This window comes from Podarcis bocagei, assembly GCF_964188305.1.
Source record: "Podarcis bocagei genome assembly, chromosome: 8".
Lineage (NCBI taxonomy): Eukaryota > Metazoa > Chordata > Lepidosauria > Squamata > Lacertidae > Podarcis > Podarcis bocagei.
This window is the reverse complement of record NC_138133.1, coordinates 41,782,933-41,810,600: the sequence shown is the minus strand read 5'-3', so window position 1 is coordinate 41,810,600 and position 27,668 is coordinate 41,782,933. Positions and strand designations below refer to the sequence as shown.

Genomic DNA, 27,668 nt, shown 5'->3' with positions numbered 1-27,668 from the left:
CACCGACATGCAAGAGAAAGGTAGGCTAGGGAAAATCCAAGGCTTACAGAAACAAGCAATTTTTGTTTTTAAAAGTTAACTGGGAAACAGAAAAACAGCTCAAGACTGAGCGTGATGCTTCAGTTCCATTTGTATATTAAAGTGTGACTATGTTCCCTTTGTTGAAGGGTAGACATTTTACCCAGTCTTTGGAAGGTGGGGTATAATAAGGATAGGGTTAATACTGATACCAATTTTCAGTTTGTTTTCCGTAAGCATGCTTTATTTTCAGAATACTCTAACCTTAAAAACAAATCTGTGTAGGAAACCAGTTTCCACTGTGCCTATAGATGTGTTATTACTGATAGTTTATGTGTAGATCTGCCTCAAATACAAGAAACCCAAAATGGGCTCAAACAAAATAGGCAGAGATCTTGTCTAAGGGAAGTCTGCAGCCACATGTCAGGCACTTCTTCAGCAAAAAAAACCCCAAATAAACCCATTAGCTGGGCCATGGACTCTGTGGGCAGCCCAAGAAACACAACAGAAGGGAAGCCTTCAGTGCAATTTCGTTTCTTAATGACATAGCAAGATACTACCTTGTGTTCAGAACTGCATCATTTTTAGCCAGTCATACTAACTTGCTTATGTTGTGCAATAGCCAATATTGGTCATATTCAAGAGTAGACCCATTGAACTCAGTTTGCTTTCTAATGAAGCCCAGCTTAGTGCAGATTTCCCCTGCAGACCATACTATTTAAATTTACCATCTTCCTTTTGAAAAGTGTATCACAGTGCGATTAAGTTCCATTAGAAACAAATTTTAAGAAACTAGTTCTTTACAAGAACTTGTGAGTGGGCTCATCAACCTTTTCATAGAATCAGAATTGTAGAGGTGGAAGGGATTCTGAGGGCCATCTAGTGCAACCCTCTGTGATGCAGGAATCTCAGCTAAAGCATCCGTGACAGATGGCCATCCAACATCTGCTTAAAAACCTCCATTACTTATTCTTTTTCATTTTGCTATTGTTACTGGTGGGTGGTATTCTTTTGCTTTTTAAAAAACTTAATAGTATGTTGACAAAAGTAACGTAGATTAGTTACCAAGATTGTAGGTGTATAAAATGAACTCGAGTTTTAAAAATGAAGATAAAATACCTTTATTGGGGACCAGCTTAAGTATCACAAAAGTGTGAAACCTCCAAATGTTCTCGTCAGGCAAGGTATCGCACAAGTAATTTAATCAAAAATTTAAATGGCTAAAGACTACCATGTTTCTCCCTCATCCAGGAGCAACCATTGCTTCTTTATTCCAGAATCGTATGTATGTACAGCTGACATATTAGTTTATTTTCTCACCCCCTTTTAATAACTTCTTGCCTAATGAAAAACAGAAGCCAGGTTAGTCACAAAAGTATTGCCCAACTGGATTTTGGAGTTTTTTAAGGGCTCAACATAGCTTCCTTAGCTTTTCTATATACATATTCTGATTAATATTTCAGGCGGCCATAATGGTAGCTGAAGGTGATAAAAATTAGGGATGACACTTGAATTTCTGTGAAATGAAATAGCCCTTTTGTGGGATGAGGAATAATACACACACAACAGTATGTCAATTAAAAAAAATATTTAATGCTGCCAAAAGTATAAAAAATACAATAAGAATGGCAGTACAAAGTATTTTCTAATGTGATCTCTTACATCTCTCTACAGTTAATACAAGCATAAATCACTTAAGACAAATTTCATTTTGCAAAGTCTTTTGCTGGTGATGTACTTCATTCCCTGGTTGTTTACGTTGTAAACAGATAGTTATGAGGCCACTTGTGTATTGCTCAGACCTCAGTTTTGTTCCTGAAGAGGGGTCATGTCCTGCTTTGCATGCCAAAAGTATATAATTTTTAGCTGCAGAATATTCACAAGTCTTGGAGATCTAGGTGTCGGTCACTCTCGGCCTAAAGACACACAATGTAAAAGAGTCACAGATTCAGTACAAACAGAAGTATACTGCTAAGAGGTATTAAAGTTTTACTGCAATTGTAAGTTAAAATATTTTTTGAAAGTCATGAAGGCCTTATTTGATATTGAGTGGTTATTGCAACAGGTGTACCCTTCCTATCATGGATAAAATGTCTTTGAACTAGTTATGAGAAAGGCACTAGGAACATTCATGCTCCAATTAAGGACCTTTTGAATTAGGAGGAAAAAAACACAAAAATGCACTTTGATTAAAAGGAAAGTGCACTGTACGATGAGTACAATTTTGTTGCATTTGACTCTCCTGGAAATTTCACTACCTTTAGAACTAAAATGAAAAGCTTAAAACTAATGTTGTGAGGATACAAGAGAAAACATGGAGAATTAAGGTGGTAACCACTGCATTTCAACTGAGTGCAATATTTTTGAAAAAAAAAGTTTTAATATGTTGGATAAACTAGGAATTGACAAAGGCTTTTAGAGTATTTTGAACAAGCTTGCTTTAGTTAGAAATGCAAACCTTCCATTATGTGTCTAATAATCAATTGGATGGGCAAAAAAGTTAACCCAAAATCTAGCTTTCTATTTGCATAAGGTTCTCAGTCCTTTTATCATATGGGAACTGCCAACAATGTAAAACAAATGTTTGGGCAGATGAACATCAAAGATGATTGCACCAAAGTGGTATTGAGACAGACCCAGGACAACTCAGGTACGAACTGAAAAAGCAGTGGAAGACACAAACCCAAAAAACACAGGAAAGGGGCGAGTGAGTCAGGAATTCCAGTTTTGTTGGGTTGCTTCCCATATCAAGAAAGAACCGACATCCTTTCCCTCTCCAGCAAGGTGGCCACCCTCCCAAATACTAGTCAGGCTTACTCTTTCCTGAATAATATATTGTCTTTCTCTATTATAACCCGACGCATATCAACTACAAAAGTGACTTGTGTGGTACTCACTTTTAAGGCTTTGCTCATTTTCTCCACACAAACCACTGTAACATAGTATAGATATATGCAATGCTTTTTTTCCTGGGGGTACGCAGGGGTACACATACCCTTAAACATTTTGTGAATCTAAGTTTGGCCTCATTGAGGGGCAGTATTTCAATATGAGTAGGAAAATGAGAGTATCCCTAAACATTTTTTTTAGAAAAAAAGCACTGGATATATGTAGATCTATAGTTAGATAAAGTTATATATATGAATAGTTTTTTATATATATAGTATGTGTATGGATTTGCATGTATTCATCTATAATGAAAACTGCACAGAAAATATTCTCAAATATTTATTAAAATCTGATAGAACCAGTTGCAACAACTATTTTGATCATGAATAAAATTGCTTATAAATGAATATGGTGAAAATATTAAGGAGCAAGGACAATATAATATGCTCCATAAAATGCTGCCAAGAGCAAAAAATGAAGTTACTTCTGAGGGAAAGGGAGGGCACAGCTCAGTAGTTTAATGTAAGTGTTGTAACAGACATCTCCTTGGCATCTCCAGGTAGGGCTTGGAAAGACTTATGTCCCAAACCCCAATAGTACTACTAAGCTGGATAGACCAATAATTTGACTCACTGAGGCAGATGCCTATAAGACCTGGGTATGTATTGAACAGTAAGATGGAAAAAGTACCACCATTCTTTACATGCACACAAGCTTTCAAGATGCCTAAATGTGAGTTTGAAACTGGCAATTTAATCCAGAAATGAAATACATTTCCATCTTCTATTGTGCATTTGGTTTCTTGGAAAAGGAAAAGTCCATTTATATAGAAATCCTGACATTCTGATCAGTACCTTTTTGATGTTCAAGCTTCACAATTCCAAAAGACTCCCTCTATTAACATTTAATAATCCATAAGGGAAATAACAGTAAGAATTGAGAAAAATATATTTCAAGAGTTCCTTAATTTAGTTCTACCTTGAGTTTGATTTTGTTTAATCTTGAGTTTCCTTTTATGCTGTACTGGATCAAGAAGCTTACTACACTTCAAAACTCTCCAAACATACGGTGCCACCCATTTGTTCAGGATTAGAATTTATAAGATCCTTAGAACACTTATAGTAACTCAGTAATCCTAAAATTGCATAATTCCTCTCCCCACAATGAAAAACAAAAGACCTGGGATTAAGAGTTTTGTATTTTTTTTGGCCCTGATTTATGTCTCTAATACATCTATGAGAATGGTGGGTGGAATAAGCTTGACATTTCCTTAAAATCCTGTGTCCTAAACTGTAAAAATGTTTGATAATATTGTGTCCATATCAGAGTATTGTAGTTCAATTGTCTTAAGTATTCTGTTGGTGCTGAGATTCATAAAGATGCTATTTCACTGTCAAAAAGTAGCTCTACTGTTATTCCACTATCCATAGGCCAACATATAAGAAAAATAGTATTTCCATTTCCTTTCTTGGAGAAAACATTCATATTATGGGCTATTTATTTGTTTCCAGCTGCAACACTTAATATGGCCTACATTTTTTCTTTTCAGAAAATATGATGATATTTGTCACATGCTGTTTACAACCACTATAAAAGATACTAAAATATTTCAAGGAATAGGAGTCAAATCAAGTGAGACACACAAAAACGTTTTCACATTTAATGGAATGTTTGAACTTTAAACACAAGCTATGGCTTCCAACAGTAGCTGCAGTCTTAACACAAACTTCCCTTCAAAAAGAGTCTGTTTGAGATATTGAAGCTCCCAGTAGTCTTATAAAAATTAAACATTTTCAAGTTTTAAATAAAAGGTAACTACAAGCATAAATACATGAATGCAACTTACAGAGTAGAAACTGAGAAGCAGCCCCTATTTGCTTAACACCAAATACCTCAAAAGGGCAATTCACTAAATCACTAAGTTGGGGTGGTGATATCAGTAAATTTCCAAACCACTCTTGAAATGTTGGGGATGGATGACCGATAACTAATGCATACTCTTTCTGTCAGAGAAGTTTGTACAAATGTAGTTTTTTAAAAATACAGTTATCTACAAAAAAAGATTAAATAGAGTTACAAAATTTATTCTAGGTCTGGATAGTATAAATGGTTGATGGTATATTATACACACACACACAAATGTAACTGTTTTGTATTCAGAGTATGACACCACACTGTTTATTGCTTCTATCCAGTTATGAGAGTTGATAAAGCCTTGGCAATTGAGTCTACTACATCTAGTGGACTATCATTTTATGCAATATATACATGGTTGTTGAAAGTATGCATTAGTTTGCCTCATGAGTGTGGATAGGTGTGGCTCTGGACTCAGAATAATTGTCCAAATGCCTACTACAGACGCAACCACACCCTCCCTGAAGAAGCAGGTTTCTCCTGGATCCATTTTGGTCACTAAAGACCTAGGTGACTTCAGTGGCTAGGAGTGCCTTTTATCAGCTTTGGCTGGTAAGACATTTATGGCTGTTTCTAGATTGGGATAATCTGACCACTGTCATCAATGAGCTGCTAACCTCCTGACTGGATTACATGACGCTCGCCCGGAAGCTGCAGGAAGTGCAAAATGTGGCAGCTTGACTGCTTTCTGGTGCAGACTATCCTATTCATGCCACTGCTGAAAACTGCAATGGCTACAAATTAGGTACCAGGCTAAGTTGAAGGCACTGGTACTGGTGTGCAAAGCCCTACGCAGCTTGGGACCAGGATGCCTAAAGGATCGTCTAACTCCTTATATACCCAGTCAAGCACTGTAAAAGAGCCTGTTGCAGAAACCACCTTTTCCAGGAGGTTTTTTCCATACAATATACAAATTGGGTCTTTAGGATGGTGACACCCTTCGGAATTCCCTATTAGACAGGTGCTACCCTGTCTTTTAGCCCCTATTGAACCCGCCCCCCTTCCCCCGGTCTCTTTCAACAAGCCTTTTAAGTGGAGACCTTTTCCCAGTCTGCCTCTGCGTACTATTTCTCACTATTTTATATATCAAATTGTTTTAAAATGTGGGCATTGTTTTATATAAGGAGTTGCATTTACTATGGAACTGTTTTTCTTATTTTACAGTTGTAACTGCTTTGTTTTATATTTGCGTATTTTGTTGATGTAACCCACCCCACTGCGGGGTCTTAAGGTAAAGGGCAGGTAAGAAATCCAATAAATAAATAAATAAAATTTATGTCAGGTAGCAATTTGGTTCCATAAGTACCTAAAGCAAAGAGTCCAGCCACAGTGACTAGTGATCAGGTTACTTCATGTGTTATGCATTACAAGATTACTGCATCGATTGCAGTTATATTCTCACTTGTTCTGTCAACTGCAGCAGCAGTCTTGCACCTAGAAATAGTTGCTATGTTCCCCTCAAATCAGTGGGACCGATTTAAGCTTTATATTACTAGATGCATGATTGCAGAAGCACTCACTTACATGAGAGCACCTTGGAAGTACAATTTCCAGCAAGAATAAACTCCAATGAAAATGGCTGAACCAAACCCAATCTTAGTGAGAATAGGTTTCCAATATAACCACCTTTTCCTTTTTCGTTCAGCCTCACTCAGCTTATGCTTCATCTGCTGCACCATCTGTGCTGTGTTAGCTTTCCTGTCGTCTCTTAGCCGTTTCCGAACAGCCCTAGAAAGGAAAACAAAAAATGATCAGGTATAGTCGCAGATTTTTAATCCACTTTGATTTAAGAGTGCATGACAGGTAGCAACATTTAAAACACATCAATTAAAAAACCCCAGAAGAATCAGTATTGCTTATGTTTGTTAAATACAAAATTGAACTATGGCAGCTTAAACCTGGCCACAAATATCTAATCCTATTAAGAAGGTCTTTTTGGAAGATCATCAGGCTGACAAGCTTCCAAGGGAAGAGTTCTGTAAGTGGGCAAGAGGAAACCCATCCAAGATGTAGGTACATTACACATGCACACACATACTGAACAAATGTATGATTCCCACCCTCCATTGTTACCTGTGTGCATCATTTACAAGTAAAATATATGTGGCACTTCTAAAGGGTGTCCACTGTTGAGGAAGCATTCCAAAAGATAAATGGCCAAGCTTCTGAAGAAACCTCCAAATCTGTCATTTTTTTAAATAAAAAAAGAGCTTATGCCCACTTTTATGCTTCAGCCCTAAAGGGTTGATCACTGCAGTTGTTGATCTAGTGTACAGGTTGAATCCTGTTTCTTGAATTTATCTGGAAATGAAACTCAGTACTGTATAGAAAATAGAAAGTGCCCCCAGTGACTGACAGTAAACTATGGGAGGAAAAAAAATCAGTTTATGTATCAAGTTATGCTACTAAGGTGGAGAGGAAGAGGGAGAAAGAGAGAAAATGCATTTTGAACTGTTGATCTGGGTTTTGATATTCAAGGTAATATACTCCAGTTGCATAAGTACTATGTTCTGCACATAGATAATATGGATCTAGTATTTCTTCTGCATGCAACGTGATCTCTACCAATTCCTCCTTCCATTTGTGGCTCCCTGTCGTAACTTATTCCAAGGGTCCACCAATCATGATGGACAGATTATCAAGACACGGAGGGGATTGCAGAGGGAAAAGGAGATGGGCAGGCCTTCTCCATTAACCTGATATTCAAAGAAGGAATGTTAAGGATGCAAGCCTTTATGCTTTCATACTAATTCACATAGCTGGCGAATAGATGCATTGGGACATGTACATCACTAACACCATGAAACAGGTGATGTCCTTTATATATGTGTATGCCCACTTTCTACACTCCTTAAGGAGGAAGGAATGCGATGTATATATGCATATACTCCATTGCTTAGTGTTCCATCTGCACCAAGCAGAACACGGTCAAGGTACCCTTCCCACTTCTTTGCTTGCTTCTTCTGTACATGCGATCTGGAGCAAGGGCTTAACTTGACAAACACTGTCATGGTTTCAGATTGCACTACTACACACATCAGATCATGATTAAGATCTAGAAGTTACTGAATTGAATCCAGAGTTGACTTCTGTTAGGTGAAGTTTGGACCCAATTCATTGCAATTACTACTGAGCATGTTTGCATCAGCATACAACAACACAGCAAGTGTTTTAACACTTCCTGAATATTTTCAAAACACTGGAGCTTTAAGGGTTATAAGCTTCCTTTTTAAATAGTAGTTCAAATTCTTTATTATGACTAGGTTTATAGAGCTCTTCAATGATATTCCAATGGATGCACAAACAGAACAAAACAAGATGCAGATCCTGAAACAACTGTTGGATTTATATAACAAAGATCTACTAACTCCATTGTGGTCTCAATCCATATACATACCACCACATTCAGCTTTCAAACACTTTCCAGAGTTCAGAACAAGAATGTAACATCAAGATTAAGTGACATGAATTACAATCAATAGTATGGATTTTGTAACAAGGGGTACTCTCTTCAAATCATATGGCATTGGTTTTTAAAAATGGCCTTTGCTAGTGGCCTCTTTTCAAGTTATTATATAAAAATGATACTTACGTGTCAGCACTTGGATCTGCAGTATTTTGTATTGAAGAAGACATGTCAGTATTTATAATGTTCTCACTTTGCTCCTGGTTTTCTAATCCCACTCTGTTCCCATTGTGCCTCCCTGTAGTTAGTCTGGTTGGGTGTGGAGGGGAGCGTTCAGAACTTGGTGCCTGGTCCTCTTTTGAGAGTTCCTTCCACCGATTCTGAATGGAGGACAGCTTGTTAGAGTTTTGAAGGTTTTTTTTAACTACCTGAAAAGTCACAGGTACAGTTATTTTCAAAGGTGAGCTACAACATCCTTGGATAAGAACGGCAAGTTGGGTTCAATGGTTCCTTTCCATATGTGAAATACTATGTCATACATACATTTACAGGACTGTTTTAAAGCTTGCACTATAACACTCCACAACAAAAAGAAAACAAAATCCAAAGACACTGTGCTTGAAAAAACACGAAAACTGCTATGAAACATACTTACCGTATTTTTCCATCTATAAGATGTCCCCATTTTGGGGGACTCAGATTTAAGAAAATTAGGGGAAATGTATCCGTGTATAAGACGCCTCCTAATTTTTGACGTTATTTTAAAGCCAAAAACTTAGTCTTATACACAGAAAAATATGGTATATATTTCCTCTAGTGTTTGTGGGATAGTACTACTGGCCAGTGCTATTTCTCTAGAAAAAGAGGTGCCTGAACTAATCATGAACTCCTCCCTTGTTCTCTTATAATGGCAGTTGCGCCCACCTAAGAGGTGCCAGAACTGAGCTCTGGTGAGTTCTGGATGAAAACCCCCCACTGCTAGTGGTTGTCTGTTTCTTGTTCCTTGGATCTAACTTTTAAACACTTGAAAACTTTTCTATTTCACCAGGCCTGTGCAGGCAATTAAAAGTACACCCCAACAATTGTCTACTGATGTCTGTTTTTAATTCCTTTGGTTTTAACTTCCTTTTAACTTTTTATGATTTTACTGCATGGTTTTTATGGTTTTATATTGCTATAAACTGTAATATTTTTATGTTACAGCTGTATATTTATAAATAAAATAAAGTAAATCACAAAATAATTAAATTTCAGCATAGAAGTCTGTTTTACAAAATTGCTATATTCATCAAAACACTATATAAATTTTACTCAGAACCTTTTTTGGATCTACAGGCCAGATCCTTATCAAGATCAGGCTTATGGGCTAAATTTGACCAACACCACAATGACATCAGGTGCAAGATGCTACAAAAACTAAGGTTTCCCCCTTCATTTTAGCAGGGGAGTCAATGTAATGAGCACATGATTAATCCTGCTGATTTGGTCAATCACCCTTGCTTCCTGCCAGCAACAGACATCCATCTGTTGATATAGCTTGCGACTGCACCTCACAGGTCTGGGGGAAATGGTCTCATGGGCCAAAACTGGACCACAGGAAGGAGGTTGCCCACAAGTGACATAAACCCTGAACAGCTGGATCTGGCATTATTAATAATTTCATTACAAACTCTTGAGCGAATGATTTAAAAAGCAGTCAATTTATGCTAAACGCTTACCTGTATAGTAGAATCACCCATTATGTATTTTGCTCCTTCTATTACAGCCATGTATGAAAATCTTAGCTGATCTGGAGTCTGAATAAGTCCCATTCGATATTTTCTCATATTCAATAAAACTTGCTTTATGTCTACAGAAAGTGGGTCTTCTCTTTTTTCCATCTGTGTAAGAAAAAATAGCAACTAGTTTTAGTGGCACTATGGCAGTTCAGGAACAGGGTGAAAGCTGTTTTAAAATAAAATGATTTTCATGCAAGTATTACTGCTCTCTGCAACAAGAGAGAGAAGGAGAGCGCTCCAACTTTGCACCAGCAGATACTAAAGCACATAGCTTTCCTCTCCTATCCCCTGCAGAACCCTAAATTGCACCAGAGGGCCCCTTAAGCCTCTACAGCAGATTTCCAAGGCATAAAAATTATCACCCAAAGAGAGTGCACATGTTATCAGAATGCTGATATTCTAGAAGACACTTCAACTCACTCACTGACTTGCCTTTTCATTTGAAGATAAAAAACAGAAGTATTACCAAAGGAAACAGAAAGCTGAAGTTTAGTATATGATACATATACAGTGGTACCTCGGGTTACATACGCTTCAGGTTACAGACTCCACTAACCCAGAACTATTACCTCGGGTTAAGAACTTTGCTTCAGGATGAGAATAGAAATCGTGCTACGGCGGCGCAGCAGGAGGCCCCATTAGCTAAAGTGGTGCTTCAGGTTAAGAACAGTTTCAGGTTAAGAACAGACCTCCAGAATGAATTAAGTTCTTAACCCGAGGTACCACTGTATTCAAACAGCTCCTGATGCAACAATTTGAAAAAAGTTTGGTATCTCTCTCCCCACCCCCTTGAAATGTAACACGTTGTTTGCTTGACAACAGTAGCCTGTGCAGAAAGAGAAAATATTGAACGTGGGAGTTCTGCCCTTACTGTCTTAACATGCCTAAATTTGTCAAGAGGCTAAGCACAAGGGTATATAAAAATTGCAGTACAGTGGTACCTCTGGTTACGTACTTAATTCATTCTGGAGGTCTGTTCTTAACCTGAAACTGTTCTTAACCTGAAGCACCACTTTAGCTAATGGGGCCTCCCGCTGCTGCAGCGCGATTTCTGTTCTCATCCTGAAACAAAGTTCTTAACCCGAGGTACTATTTCTGGGTTAGCAGAGTCTGTAACCTGAAGCATATGTAACCTGAAGCGTATGTAACACGAGGTACCACTGTAATGCATACTGTAGGTCTTGCTCTCACCTCAACTGCATCCCTGACCACAGTTCTTACTTTCTGTCATGGAAATCAGAGGAAGACTTAAACCTGTTTAAGACATTACATTCTGTCTAAACCATGGCTTGCTGGAATGAGAACAAGCAAATAACTTCCTTTCTCCTTGTGAATCCAGCTTCATTTGTTAAACCAGCTTCTTTAATGTCTTAACTGGGAAATCACAGTTTGAGTGATCTCTGCAAATCACAATCAAATTAGTTTTCAGTCCTGCTTTCTAAAGACTGCTCAAACCAGGACTACAAACCACAAGACTACTCAGTTCATACATCTCAAGAAAGTAATTTAACAAACCAGATGTATTTATTTTGCTCGTTCAAGATGTTTGGTCTAAATCAGGGGTTGTCAACCTGGTCCCTACCACCCACTAGTGGGCATTTCAGGATTCTAGGTGGGCGGTAGATGCCCACTAATGCATCTTTTTTGATGGTAACATTTCTTTACCGCCCACCAGTGCTCGATGGAAGGAGGATTCAGCTTGTGCCGTAGAACCCCCTACCGCCCATCTCAAGAAAGATGCATTAGTGGGCAGTGGGTATCAAAAGGTTGACTACCCCTGGTCTAAATTGTCAGAGCTAACACTATTTTTCATTTAATGGCAGAATTCAGTTTTTCAATTGTTATTCAGGCATTGTAAATTAGGATTTTTTCCATACCACCACAAATAAACTTAGCAGCAGTTCTTAGAGGAGCATTTAAGACAAACTTACCAAGATAAGGCATGTGTCTACCAATGAAAATGTACCGGAGCGCCCAATTCCAGCACTACAGTGAATGACTGCCGGCCCATGTTCAGGACTCAGGGATCCAGACTCTCTGACTTTAAACAAGAAGTTGAGGAATGAAGCTGGGGATTCAGGAACTCCAAAGTCTGGCCATGTAGTATAATGAAAATGGAATATCATCCTGGTCTCATGAGTCTAACAAAAAGAAATGGGTTTAAGAGCAACTTATTGGAATAAATTTGTTTTGCATCCAGGCAAAACAGCATGCAGTAAGATGGCTGATCCAAATGTAACAATTCATTATTATGAAAATAATTCCAAACTGAATCCCTTGGTTGTAAGTTTGAATGGTCCTCACCTAAAAGCTTCCTGGAAGTGTGTGTGTGTGTGTGTGTGTGTGTGTGTGTGTGTGTGTGTGTGTTGGCACAACATAGAGAATGGTTCCTGTTCAATGCAAAAGTTTGCTCTGTATCAGCTGTTGTTTGAATATCATGTTTCATTAAAAGGCAAACATTTATTTTTCTTTATTCTGTGTACCCTTAAGATATACTCTCATTCAAATAATGTTTTGCTCTCAAAATGAACTCTTCCCCAACCCTGAAGGCCAAGGCTGCTGAAGTCAAGTATATTGAGTAGCAAATGGCAGTTAAGTGTGAACAGGGCTTAAGCCTGTGCCTAGCTGCTAATTGTTATAATCAGCAGTTCTCTGTGCACCAAAGGACAAACATGCTCCTGCTCCTGCACCTGCAGATAACTTGTCACATGAAATATGCCATGGTAAGAATGACATATACTTTTCACAAGGGTTTTGGAGACAGGTTTTGATGAAAACTTACATCGAGGTTTTCTAGTTGAAGTTGGCGTACTGTATAGTAGGATTTGACATCTTCAGATTTTAACCTGACACAAAATCCTGTTTCTTCAAACATCATTTGTTCCTCCTCTCTTGTTGGCCAGTACTGTGCACATTTCACCTAAGTTATAAGATTAAAAAATTCCACATAACAGAGCGCAAGTAGAAAATAAACCATATACACTTCACTAATTGCATGTTGATCTCAATAAAACCAATTTTAATGCAGTTATGGCAACTCACCGAATCTTTCTCAACAATTCTGTTTAGCATGACAACAGCTTTGGTCTTTTGTTGCCATACCATTAGCCAGAAATGGCAACATGTATTAGGAAGTGGACCCTGTAAAAATAAGGGAAAAGAGGCATTCAGTCAGCAGTCTAACATAACTCAGAACCTAAATCTTGGAAGCAAAGTTGACTATCACCCAATAATCTAGTTGTAAATTAAAAACAAAGGAAGCTGCCTTATAGTAAGCCAGACCATTAGTCCACAATGTCCACATTGACTAGCAGCAAGGGGTTCCTATAAGGGTCGTTCCCAGCTTTACCAAAAGATCCTGGGGCTTGAACCTAGAATCTTCTGTAGGTGTTCTACCACTCAACGACAGTCCCTTCCATTAACATGGTTTAGTGGTCAGACGTGCACCTCATTTTTGGAAATATGAATAGGTCTAGCCCAGCCTTCCAAATGATGTAAGAATTGCTGGCCCACAAGCCTACTAACCCTTGTGGCTATGTTCTTATGTTCTATGTCCACTGTCAGAGGCAGTATTCTGAATTCCAGCTGCTGGAAACCACAGGAATGGACAAGTGCTCTTGTGCTGCTTGCAAGTTTCCTACAGACATCTATTTGGCCACAGTGAGAACAGGATGCTGGACTAGATGACAAGCTGGTCTGATCCAGCAGGTTCTTTTTATTAGTCAATCTGTCCATATCTACGTGGATTTTAAAATACTTTTCAAAATCCAAGTAGATATTCAGATCTCAGTTGCTTAAAACAAAAAAATAAACAGCTGCTTTGGACATGCTTGTGTGGCATTTTTCAAAAAGGCAATCATGACCTCTCTTCTCCGCCAAAAAGAGGAAATAACTGACATCTTTAGGGTAAATAACACACCGGAAAGCAGCTGGCTTGTTTCAGTAACAGTTTTCATGTTCAATTTGGCCAGAGACATTTTCTAAAAAGCCTAAATTAACTGTTAACAGCAGCACTTGGCCCATAATGGCTTACTAGTGTTCTTTCAGCAAAGTCTGTTTTCCCCGACATGCCTCAGTCACAGAACATATAAGATAACAAAATAAACCGTGTAAGTCCCCTTTTCAATAGCCAGCATTACTGAGTTGTTGTACTTAACTGGATCTCCATTAGGTGGGTAAGACGGAACAAAGGTTGTTCATGAAATAAAAAAGCTACTGTGACAATTTATTCCCACATAAACACTGCAGGGCCAATGTTCCAAGCAGGGATTTGAGTTGAAAAGTTGCTCCAAATCTGAAGTTCCAGATTGGAGTTTCATAAGATTTTTTTTATTTGCCTCAATCATGGAGCAGCATTTGCCTCAGGCAAGGTTATTTCCACATCACCTATCTTGTTCTAATCCTTATGATGATAGCAGTAATCCCATTTGGATTCCCACACAGAGGTTGGGCTGTGAGTACCTGTCCCCACTATACAGCTATCAGCAAAAGCCCAGTGCATTGCCTTGCCTTTGCTGCAGAAGAATAGCTTCACTTTACCAAGATCACCATAAGGTTAGACATCCAAGGAAAGCACAATCTCTTTACACCAGTGGTTTTCAACCAGTGTGCCATGGCACCCTGGGGTGCCTTGAATGATGGTCAGAGGTGCTGCGGGCAACACTGGCCTCTTGTGTCTCTGCCTCCCAAAGGCTTGCATAGCTGTTTGTTGCAGCAGCCCTGGCCACAAGTGCCTCAAGGGAACAGTGCCTCTGGGGCTGGCCTGGAGGTGCTTCCCAGGCCCCTGTGGGGCAGTATGAGGAGGCACCTCTCTTTGGGGCAGGGGTGGCAGCAGCTGTGGCTGCCTGGAGGACTCCCAAGGAGAGGGGAGAGAAGATGAGGCTGAGGGAACACTCCACAAGGAAAGTTGTATGACAAAGGGTGAGAGGTTGCCAGCTCTGCAGGGAAGGGGTGACATAGCTGGGCTCCTGAGTTCCACAGGGATGCCGCAGAAAGAATGTAGCTGGTCAAGGTTGCTGTGGACTCAAAAAGGTTGAAAACCTGCCCTACAGCATTTTATTGTGACATGGATGCAACTGTGATTGTGGCCTGGTTTACCAAATCAGGACTGAACACTATATATGAGCACTCTCCTTTCCTATTGCATGCTGGCTTAAGCACAAATACCCTAACGTACATTAAGCCAGAATTTCTTGTTATATCCAAACTGGGGAAACTCTGACTTAACGTTTGTTAACAAACCAAGAGTGTGGTAGGAAGTAGGGTGGGATGGAGCAAAGGAGAAGCACTTAAACCTGGAATAGTCATCTGAAGAGGCCCCCCCCCCCAATATTAGAATTAAGTCACTAAGCATATAACACCTAAAAGTCGGATACTACTCACCTGCGTTAATATATAATTTCTCTGAGCTTCTTCATTAACCACCAAGCTTGCATTGATGTAATCATTGTCCGTATTCTGGAGTATTACACGACTGTGATCATCTTGAAATAAATATAATTAGTAGAGTGTTAAGTATCAAGTATTAAGATTTTTATGGATAACTTTGCTCAATGCACTAAACTTAAAGCCAAGATATTGTGGTACAAGCTACATTATTTAAACTATTTATGATCTACTTTTAAACATTTTGTATATAGCTCTCTCTCTATATATATATTATGACTAAATAGTCTAATACAAAATCATACACTTTTTCACACCCCACTTCCCAAAGCAATTTGGAAATAAATTAAGTATATGCATTTGGGGTGGGGAAGAAATACTAGGAAGCAGAAACTTCCCTTGAAGAAGTCTTATAAGACAAGCATCAGTTGAAGAGCAATAGATTTTCAATCCTCATACTAAGCATTTTCAAAACATCAATTATTTAATGTTGTAGCTAAACCGCCTTTAGCCAGAAAAGATTTATTGGAGTTGGATCTTTTTAAATCTTCTTACTGGCCATTCTCTATACCAGGGGTGTGTAACCTTCTTGGCTCCAAGGGCCAGATCCTTAATAGGATCCATATCAGGATCCGCCTCATAGGTCAAATCTGACAGGTGCTGATGTTTAGGAGGGAGGCTCACAAAGGCATTTGTAAACTCCCTCCAATTTAAGATCAAAACTTGTGCACTTTTTGTGCAAGTGGCGGTAGCAGCAGAAGTCTGGTGGGGAAGAAGTGTTTCCCTGCTGTTGCTCGCCTGCAGATGCACAGGAGCACTTTTGAGAAGGCTTCACATCCTGCTGCCATTGTTAAGCAATCCTGTTCCCTGCTGTAAAGAGGGCACACAGCCAATGAAAGATTAAATGCTGTCCTCCTGCACATCAGCTGACATTCCCAGTGACATCAGCTGGTGGGTGGGTGAATGTGGAAGGGTTGCCATACGTCCAGATTTTCCCAGAGACATCTTCTTTTTCAGACTTAAAAATTCTGTCTGGGTGGATTTGTCCAATTCGCCAAAATGTCTGGGGTTTTTTGTTCGGTCTGCCCCCCCCCCCTTGTGCTCCGGTTGCCGTGAATGTGAGGAGGTGAAGTTCCCACTTTGTCTAGCCTGCCTGCCTTGCCTCTCTCTCTGACTCCACATCTTCTGCTTCCCAGCACTTTCCTCCACCCTGTCTCCTCCTCTGCTGGAGCCGCTTGCGGGGAAGCGAGGGGCTGGCAGTGACTGCGGCAGCTGGGGCTAGGCTGGGCAGGGTACAGACTCAGCGAAGGTGAGCGAAGCAAGGCAAGGCCCGGGACTGGGGCAGTGCCTCCCTCCCTCCGGACTCGACTCCTGATTTCCCCTCTCCTACTCCCAATCGGCAAGAGAATAGGAGAGGTCATGAAGAAAGGCCTCTTGCCCCGGGATGGAGACCAACCTGCCCAATGGCCCAGAGGAACCATGTGGCAGGACAGGCACCGCGGGAGCCTCTCCCTTGTGCTGAGTGGCCCGAGCTGCTGCTACTGCCACCTTTGCAAAAGAGAGGTCGAGAGGAATCGGAAAGGCGGAGGAAGCCACATGGAGGCGCGCTACCTGGAATAGGCTCAATCCTGGGACCAACCGGCTGAGGAAGAATGCGTGAGCCCCTGGGGGACTGTGTGGCAAGGCGCACTTGGTGGTGAGGCAGACACTGTGGGGGCCCTTCTCCTGCCAGCAGAGGGGTGCTGGTGGCGGGTGTGGGCTTGACAAGGGATAAGCAGAGGAGGGCAGAAAATGGCAGCGCCCAGTCAGGAAACCCAAAATGATAGCAACTTCCCCCTGAGGACACCTGCCCACCCTGACTCTGCAGCCCCACGTGCTCCCAGGCCACCTCCAGGTCAGTGTGCTCCATGTTAAGAGAGAGACTTATAATTTTTGTTCTCCCCCATTATATATTTTTTTCTCTCCTCCTTCCTTCTTCTTTCTCTTTTTTAAAGGGAATCCCCCCCCCACACACACATTTCAATTTATTTTTTTTACTACCCCTTCTTTTATTTTTGCTTTGTTATCATTTTATTTTATCTAAATTCTGGCCCCTCTCTTCCTCCCAGTCAATTCGAGAAGGTGGGAGAGAGCTGCATTAACTCTCAGCTGAGTATACCAGGACTCAAGAGCTAGTGAGAACCTCACACCAGCTAGTTAAATTCTACCTCCAAAAATTTTAACCTTTTAAAACTGTCAATTTTTGGTTTATTCCTTTACATCTCCATTTTGATTTTGCATTTTTAACCCAAAGAAAGACAGTGGAAGTCTTTACATTTTGATTTTTAAACTTCACTTCCCATTTTAAACTTGATTCCTTGTCTTGAACGCTGACTTTTATCCCCAAACCCCTACTCCTACTCTTGCACTCTTTACCCTCATTCAATCATTTAATCCTCCCTTTCCCCCTTCCTTTTTCTTTTAATCTTCCTTTCATTCTATTATTTCTTCTACACCCACATCCATGCACCCCCTTCCCCCCCCCTTGATATGAGTGCATATACATGCACAAATACAGACACATACTAGGGTTGCCCTATGTGGGGTTAAAAGTCCAATCCGTAGTTAAATGTAGAAGTTGGAAAATATGTGTCCTCTTTTTTGCTCTTCAAAATATGACAACCCTAGGTTTGAGGAAGGTGCCCTCAGAGGCCAAATTAGACACTCTGGAGGCCAAGACTGGCCTGGCAGCCACAGGTTTCCAGTCTTGCTCTCTAGACCATGAAGCACTCTGCACATGGGTAGGACACCTTGTATCCACCTGGGCATAAAAACTCTGACTAGCAAGTAGATTACTGAAGTTACTGCCGGATTGCTTCAGGACACAAGCATCACCACTTCAGGAAACAATTCCATCACCAGATTATCTATCATATGTACTTAAGATATTTTTACACCAACACCTGCACCCATTTGGCATATACAATAGGTGTCAGATTCTTCAGGGGTGAAGAATCCTGGCACTCTCTGTGGGTAGCATTTAAACCTTTAGTTGTAACATTAATACAGCTGTACTTGAATTAAGTGTTCCACTCAATATCTCAGTAATTTATATAATATGGACCAGCATTATAATCTTTAAATCACAGAATGGAGGTAAGGAGGATATAGCATTGGCCTGTTTAAGGCCTCCAATTCTAACCAGACTTCCCAGCATATACCTGAAGCCATGTCACTGCACCAGCTCTCCTCTTAAATGTTTGTAATTAGAATTTCCCCCAAGACTGGGCTTCTCACAACTCCCACCAACATGTATCTTGCCCATGGCAATCATCTGTAATAATGTTTCTTCATCATTTCTAGGTGAAAGGCTAGGGATTGCAAACTGCATACATGAAGTGTTCCACTGAGATGGAAAGCGAACACAAATATTCTATTATGCTTGATGAAGATCTGGGGCTACAAGCCAATAAACTGTGTATGGTGCAACTTACTGTTTTGTGATCAGTAGCTGATCAGATACAACCCGCTTTTCAATCTGCACAATGGCTTGCCTTGCTGCATGTTGGAGATGAAGAAGCAAATATGTGGATAGTGTCCTGGCTGTGCACACCTTTATGTGTGTAGACATCTAATTTAAATTACAGCCAGGGTTTGTACACTCATGGAGCACCTAGAGATATGCGATCGATACTGACCGTATAGGGGTTGGGGAGGGATCTCTGACACCATCTAAAGACACAACCAAAATATGTGTGGCTGGAAATTAAGAATGAAGACCTACAACCTTGAGTCCCTGTCAGACTGAAAATAAATCTAATTGCACAATAAAGAGGCAAGCACAAACCAGCCCCACGCAAGAGGACTGTAGAGAAAAACATTTACTTCAAGCGTACAAAAGTTTTTACAGTATATGACTGTTCAAAATGAATGAAACAAGCATATTTTTCCAAGCCTTAAAAAGTAAATGAAAGCTTGGACTCAGAGATAGATGCTGTTTTCCAAAAAATATGATACCAAGCGCAATCACTTTTGGTACACATATTTTCCAGAGAGGATTTAAAATCTACAGAGTCTGAACCAATCTATCTATCTATACTATACAAATGCTTCAAACATTGTTTCCTTGAAGGGGAACTGTTTACCTTGCTTGGAAATGAAAGCGTTAAGTTTCTTTTTTCATTATCAATTTATTGGAACTCAAATGTTTCTGCTGGACAGAAACCAAAACCTTTGTAAATACTACATACCATTTGCCAACAGGAAAAACTTAAGATCTTGTTATAGTAAATCACACATACTGGTGCTAGTGTTCTCGGAAAGATGATGTCAGCAAGTACTATTTTAACCACTGAATCACCAAGCTGTGCTGTTGAATTTCATACAGAAGACAACAGTCTTACCCCACTTCTGTGCTTCAGTCCATCAATGACAAAAAGCAAGCATTTGGTCTAGTTTTTCAAATTATTATTCAGCTCTAATTTCACCAAAAAGAGCAAAATGGCTCTATGCAGATTATGAAGGGATAAATGGACTCTGAGCTTGTTGAACAACCCACATCTCTGCAGTGTTTACTTGTAGAGACTGCAGATTTACTTATTTTAAGTATACCACTGAATAATAAGACACTGCTACATTTCTGGGAAATGCTAGTGAGGAGGGGGTGTTGTATGACTCTGGTCAGAGGTGCCTCTGTTCAGTGTCACCCAACTGGAGGACAAGGTAGGTCTGAGGAGAGGCAATAGGCCAGATAAAAAGATTCTGCAGGCTGGATCCAGCCCACTTTTAACTGTTACCCACCCCTGCCTTAAGACAAAAGTAGAGGGCTTTTTAAAAGTCTGCCTCTTAGTGGATAGAGTAGAGAGTATCCAAGTATTCTGGACCACTGGTGGTGACAAGTATGGAAAATTAAGACTTATTCAAATTTTCAACATGCCCTTCTAAATGTGATTAAAATAAAGTACAGTACTGAATATACTAGCTCATAATCTGGCAGACAAGAACTCCAGTCAATAAGCCATTTATCTTGGAAGAGTCCCACAGACATCAATAGGATTTTTTAAAGACTTTTCAGGCATGTTTATATAAGCCTAGTTTGCTGGAAATGCTCAAGACAGAAATTACTCTACTGCCAGCAAAGTAATTCCTGGAGGTCACTGTGACCTGGAATCTTCACTTTTCGACAGCAGTTCAGTAATCCAGCAAAAGTTGAGAATAATTCTACCTTGCTTCTTATAAAGCACTCATTTAATCTTTCAAATTGACAATTGCCATCGAATTGAATAACAAAACAACACAGACTGTGTGGAATTCATACAAATTACCACTTCTGCAAAACCAACATTTTAACAGGATCTACATTAAATATATTTCATTTGACAAAATTTGCTAGTTTATGGGAGTGGAATCTCCCATTCTGACTGTCTGAATATGCTTATCACAATAAATTTGCAGTTGCTCAGCTTTTCTCTTCCAAATACGGTACTGTCTACAGCCTGATGGTTAACTGAGTGACATGGAATTGTCCCAAACCATGTCTGGTACATATTTACCATAAGTAGTATTCCTTCTGAAAGATACCAGAACTGTCACATCTTTTATTTCAACAGCATAACAAAGTCGAGTTCAGATGACCTATCTTTATCTGAAACCGCATAAGAGAAAAATGAAGGAGCTTCTTAAGTGACACATACTTACTGCAACATCAGTCTTAACAATTTTTTAGAAGTCTGGATAATAATGATTATCCGGGGTTCCTGAAGGCACAGCAACCTTGCAGAAGTTGTGTATGTGTAGTTCTGGTTAGCCAGTTCTGGCACCTGACTAGAGGACTGCCTGGGAGGCCTCTATACACTACTTTGAGTTCCACAGAAGAAAAGTGAGATATAAATATAATACTGCATGGATAGAAGGCTTCTATAGAAGTCTCTCTATATAAAGTACAATAATTTCTACATGACTTCATTGATCATATGCACTTTCATCTCAATGACTGCAGTGGAGCTTCACATATCAAACTCTACAACACAAGCCAAAAACTATTTAAAGTATTAGCATTGGTAATGTCAAACCTACTTTGTCATGCACTAATTACAAAATAATAATAATAATAATTACTTACATGGGCTAACATCTCTGTACCTATTACGATTTCGATTTTCTGCATACTTTGCAACTCTATGTGAATAATCACTGGACTGGTGCCGAATATCCTGGAAGAAACAAAGATAGTTGATTATGTTATGATTACTTTCTGGCAGTACAAACAAAAGATACTGAAAAAATAAAAACAAATATTATATTTAAAGGCACAGTAGAAATTTATCTTACTCAATTTGCTGTAATCCTTATTTCTTTGTCAACTGAAGATTCAATGACTACTGTGATCACAATTCAACAAGGACAGTATTTTATGCAGTGATTAAAATTATTACAACCCAAGTTTCTAAATTAGTAGAGTGCATTCATGTAGCAAACTTCTGTCAAATTTAACAGCTGTAAAACAGAGATAGCCTTGGTCTATCTATTAACTGAAAGGAAGTTCTGAAGAGAACCAACCTGGATATGCAGTAACAAGTTTGGGCAATGGTGTTAATCCAAGTCAGTGATCAGATATTTAGAGAACCTCTTACTACAAACTGTAAACTAGCCAACAGAATGGCAGATGCACACTGGGGGTGTCTGAACTGGCTGTTAATACCAAATAAACTAGTTCCATCACCACTCCACACCACAATTGCTCCACTGCTTCAAGACCCTAATGGGGCTTTTAAAAATGGAATATATATATTAATACACACATGGCATTAATTGCATTATAGTGAAAGCATGTATTTATTTGTGTAACAAAATGTTCAGGACTGAGGTTCTAGAATGCCAACATGCTTTCAAAATTTCCATTTATGTAACTTCTGTTGGGAACAATTTGTATCCTGATACTTTAAGGAGTTTAAAAGTAACTTAGTTGGTACAGCTTGATAGTAAGATTTGGAGAAAGAACTTCATGGCCAAGTGCTCTACTACATCCAGTATGACAGCCCCATTATTGTGCTTATGAGGCAAATGTTAAGATATATTTTAATTTATTTTTAAAGTCATTTTTGCAACATTCCTTGTGGACTTAGCGTAAGCTTAAACTTGCATCCGAAGCAAAATAAAATAAAACAGAAATCCACCAGGGTGGTATTAAGTACCACTACTGGGATATAGAGCTTACTGAAAACTCAGTTTCTATCAGTCAGTGCAGGGGGTGGAACCTGGGGCCCTCTACCTGTTGTTGGACTACAACTCCCATCATTCCAGACTATTAGCCATGTTGGATGGGCCTGATGCAGGTTGGAGTTCAGCAACATCTACAGGACCACAGGTTGACCACCAATGTCCTAGTCACTGACCTAGTTCAGATATAATGTGAAACTACGGTTTAACATTATATCATTGAACTTTAGCCTATGTACATCTTCCTTCCCTGACATAGCAGTGAGGGGATTTTAAGGTCTGATTCTGTTTTCAATTAACTTCAGTTTATCATTATGCCTGAATCTAAAATTGATTAATTTTAATCATGATTTCAAACTGGCTTGTTTCCCTAGACCAAAGGTAAGACTAACCAGTTTGTCTGGATTTGAAAGTTTGGCCAAACAGCAGTTATTTTAAAATGGCAGTGAATTATTTTAAACACCGCCTTACAGCCACACTGGAAGCGGGGGGCGGGCGGGGGGGGGGGGCGGGGGACAACAAGCCCAAGGCTTTTTCACTTAAGCAGAAGAAGGCTATTAAGTAAGTATTGCAAAATCCTTCATTTAGTCTGAGATTCAGTAGTGAGCACATCACATAGCAGGAAACAACTCAAGGACCCACAGAGAAAATACGCAAATTGGATACTAGTTAGGACAAATCTCTCCCTCCTACAGATAGCTGGCCCAACAAAAGAAAACTGAGTACGCTGCACAGACTCTGCATCTCTCAAGGGGCCAGAGAAGGATGTAGCACAAGAACAACAAAGAAATGGAAATGTTAGTCACATCCTATCCTGGGTACAGAGGGTACAGAGTCATTTAACATGGCAGCTAGGAGTGAGCCACCAGTTTCTTAGTCTGATATCTCACTTTAACCATGGGCTCACTCTGAAGTAGTAGCAAAACTACTCTCAGGTTCAGCAGCCTTACCTCTTTTATACAACACTGGTCCACCTTACAATAAGCAAGTAAGGATTACCGAAAATAATCACTTTGAACAATGTATTAAAATTTTCCCTATTTCGACAAAGAAAATACCACCATCAGAAAACATATCATTGGCCCTTGTGTCAGTGGAAATACACAAGTGTCCACTACCCAGTACAAAACTTACAGAAAAAATAGCCCAAACTCAAAAAATAAATGAAGCCTACCAACAGTCAACATATTCCACACAAAGTTAGGAAAAGAAACAGAGTCCCTAATATGCAGCTCAGAAAATACTAGGGAAACGCAGCCAGCAGACAAGGACAGAAGGGACTTTATAAGCCCATAGCATCGTATCACCAGATCAACCACCACCCTACAGAGAGGAGCCCATTATTCACAAAGTATCCAGCAGCAATACAGTCATGTGAGAAATTACTGACGGAGTTAACCACACCACTATGCTTAAGCACGTGGCAACATGTGCTCTGACAGTGGTTGCAAAAATTAGAAGATACCATCAGGGTGACAAGAAGTCTAGGGATTCAAAGGCCCAAAGTAAATGGAAACCAGGAAAGCCACATCACAGGCAAACCCTACAGTGACAACAAGAAATATTAATATTATGAATATATTGGCTACCCACTGCTCTTCTGATGGTGAAATTTACTCAATCACTGAACTGCCTCATCAGGGCAAACAAGTACCACGTCAAACACCTACTTCTACCCTCAATAACAAGGGTCAGCAACCTAAGGCCCATGGGTCAGAAGCAGCCCACAGAGGGTCGTTTGACTGGCCCATTAGCCGCCCCTGAACCGAGTTGCCCGCTCGCGCACTGCACTAAACCAGCGCAACACAGGGACTCACTTCCGCACCATCAGAAATCGTGTCTGCACAGACGCCAACAATCTCATCTGTGCAGACACCGAAAATCGTGGGCATGTGCACTTGTGATCCAGCTCACAGAGGGATCTCCACAGGACTGATCCGGCCCAGGCAAGATAAACCTTGCTGACCCCTGCTCAATAACCTTACTGCTTCCTTGTAACACAGAACTTGAGCTATTGCTCCAAACAGAACAGGCACATATAGTTATCCAAGAGATATTTGTGAATTGGTTTCAATCTTATTGATTTGTCATGGGCTCTAATCTAATATACCAATACAAGAAGCAGACTGGAGCAAAAAGATTCAGGGCAGCATGCAAAAGAACACTAAGGCTGTGATAATTACCTGGGAGTAATGACTTACTTCTGAGGAGACATGGCTGACATTCCATGTACTTGCAGCCCATTCCCAAACACTATGTGGATAGCAGCCATCACAAAGGTTAGATGCCTCCCAATTTAAGGGCATTTGAAATGCACTATTGACATGTTTATTGCTAATCCTGGGAGTTCTCTTGTGGCACAATTGGTCAGTGCATCTGGCTGTTAATCAAGGTTGGTGGTTCAAGCCCACCCAGGGATGGCTGTGGGAAGGATTCCTGCATTGCAGGGGATTGGACTAGATGACCTGCAGGGTCCCTTCTGGCTCTATAATTCTAATCATCAGTGTAGATGTATAAGAGTCAATAAACAGAGACAATCCTGACAGGTGAAGGCCCTGAGGGTCTTGGAATTGGTCTGATAATTTATTCTGGGCAGGGTTCCACTCCCGCTGAAGAGGCTTGTGTAGTCTCAGGTACTCTTTGATTCAGAATTGTCACTTAAGGTTCAGGTAACTTCAGTGGGGCAGTGTCTTTGACCAGTTCACAGAGAATAGGGCTATCAATGACTAACAACCACAATGACTATGTTCTACTGCCACTGTTGGAAGCAACATGCCTCTGAATACCAATTGCAGGAAGACTGAACTGGGGAAACTGCAGGGAAACTCATGTAGGGAGAGTGCTATTGCACTCAGGTCCTTCCTAAAATATCTGGCTGGCCATTGTGAGAACAGGATGCTGAACCACATCAGCCTTGGCCTGATCCAGCAGGACTTTTCTTATATTCTGGTTTATCAGCTAGATCTGTTCCTGAACCAGGAAAGCCTGGTGAGAGTTGCTCATGCTCTGGTAAATTCTCGGTTGGACTACTGCAATGTTGGGCTGCCCTTGAAGGCAATCAAGAAGCCATAAATAGTTCAGAATGTGGGATTGGAATTATAACCAATGTATCTAGCTGGAAGCACACAGCCACTGACCTGAAAAGCCAATACTGGCTATCTATATGCTTGTGAGCAGAATTCATGGTGCTAGTGCTGATCTGTAAAACCCAAAACAACTTTAAGCTCTAATACCCAAATGAACAGTTCTTCTGTATCAGTCTGCCTATGCTATTAGATCTGAGAGAAAGCCATTCTTGTGACACAGAATAAGGCCTCTTCTGTGGTAGTGGTGCCCCACCTATACTCTCTTCCCTAGAAGCATGACAGGTAACAACACTTTTGACAATTCAGTGCCAGGTGAAAATCCATCTATTTGCACAGCTTTTTTTGGGGGGGGGGAGGTTATTATGAATTCTGTCACTGCTGAAAGTGAGGTTCTAGGGTTGTGCCTGCCTGGGCATTTTAAGGATAAGCTATGTTTTATAAGCAGTGATAAGTTGGCTTCACTGTAGTGTGGTTTTACAGTTTTATTGTATTGTAACCTTCCCTGAAATATATATGCCAAACAGCTCTTATAGACATACACAAGTAACAAAGCAACAGTAATGTAATGAGCTTGGGCTTTTAAAACCACCATCACTTTAGGTCACGCTAAATCTAAAGAGACTTAGCATCGTTTTGAGTATTAAGCATGTGTATTCATATGCTTTTTAAAGGACTCCAAAATGATGATTCAAAAAATTTACATAAGAAACTAAATGGCTCAAGACTGAACCAACACTTATAGGCCACATTCTATCAAGATCCAGACTGAACTCTAAAACCTTTTGTGTGTAAATACAACTAGCTCAAATGAGTTTTTCCCACCTATAAACTTTGGAAAAGTTTAAATTATCTCCAGTTCTCAACTAAGGGCCAGTTCACACATCATGTGCCAACAGACCTGGATTTGCCACCAAGCAAACACACATCAGGGAGCTGCAACAAACTATGGTTCCATGGTAATAATGTGTGAGGCATTCCCAAGAGTTTCCAGCAGAACCCGGGATTTCCTTTGTTCCTGGCACCATGACACTATGTTTAAACTGCAGCTAGGAAGTTATTAATTCTGCAGGGCGACTGACAGCAGCGCACATACGCGTAGAGTGACGTTGTAACACACAACGCGCATTAACGAGGAAGCGTGGCCCCGCTTGGTACAGTAAGGGCAGCTCTTTTCCCTGTACGTCGACAGGACATTTCACTCCGCAGGAATATTCGGCTCAAGTCAACCTACACGAGCGAAACGGCGACTTGCGACAGCCTGAACACCACAGCACGACAGCTACGCGCGGAGCAAACACAGAAGTGTGAGACAGGAACCCGGAGAGACGGCGGCTAGAACTTGCGACACTTCGCTTGACGAACTTAACCCTCTCGTCACCACCCGTGCGAAGCAACTTAAACCTACCCCCACCGGAGCATGCGCAGCACTAACCTGCCCAAATGCCCCCTTCTCCTCTTGCCCGACCCCCGAGGCGCATGCGTTTTCCCCTCAGCCCTCTTTTATTATTCCTTCTCGCTCATCACCGCCCCTTCTTAAAACTGGAACATGCGCATTACTTCTCCCAACCTCAATGGTTACCTGGGGGAGGGGGGGAAGCTGGTCGTGGCCCGACGACTTCCTGCACCCTCACCACCCGCGCCGGCCCCCAATTCTCTCTCCCCGCTACACGCCGCCCCCTCCTTCCCTCCCTCACTCACCAGGTACCGGGGCTGCCAGCCGTTAGCAGCGTCGATCTCCTGGAACTCCTGTTCTATAGTGGCGGTGACGGACATAATGGCGGCGACAGCCGGAGGAAGGAAGGCCGCTGGGAGCCGACAAGTTCATCACCTACTCCGCGCTACTTGACAGGGCGCGGACGACAACCCGTCCACTTCACCGGCCGTGTTACCCTCGACTACCTTCCACACCGCGCACGCAGCCTCAGCGGCTCTTCGGCGGCATTCTCGGCAGGCGCATGCGCGGCAGGACACCATGACCGCCTACCCAGAATTGCG

General features: G+C 40.7%; 1 protein-coding gene across 2 annotated transcripts; it reads right to left on the bottom strand.

Moving 5' to 3' along the window:
* Positions 1–1,591: 1,591 nt before the first annotated feature.
* PTPN2 (protein tyrosine phosphatase non-receptor type 2) lies at positions 1,592–27,668 on the bottom strand. 2 transcript variants are annotated; one of them, XM_081205644.1, is made up of 10 exons: positions 27,372–27,668; positions 21,491–21,581; positions 15,388–15,488; positions 13,048–13,146; positions 12,788–12,925; positions 11,937–12,146; positions 9,946–10,107; positions 8,414–8,607; positions 6,346–6,549; positions 1,592–1,934 (listed from the first exon to the last, which is right to left on the bottom strand). In XM_081205644.1, exons 1-10 carry the CDS (start codon positions 27,444–27,446, stop codon positions 1,913–1,915), a joined length of 1,296 nt encoding a protein of 431 aa, XP_081061770.1. In that variant the 5' UTR covers positions 27,447–27,668; the 3' UTR covers positions 1,592–1,912. The 2 variants fall into 2 exon arrangements, with proteins under 2 accessions (XP_081061770.1, XP_081061771.1); XM_081205645.1 differs by having other exon boundaries at positions 6,448–6,549; positions 27,372–27,664.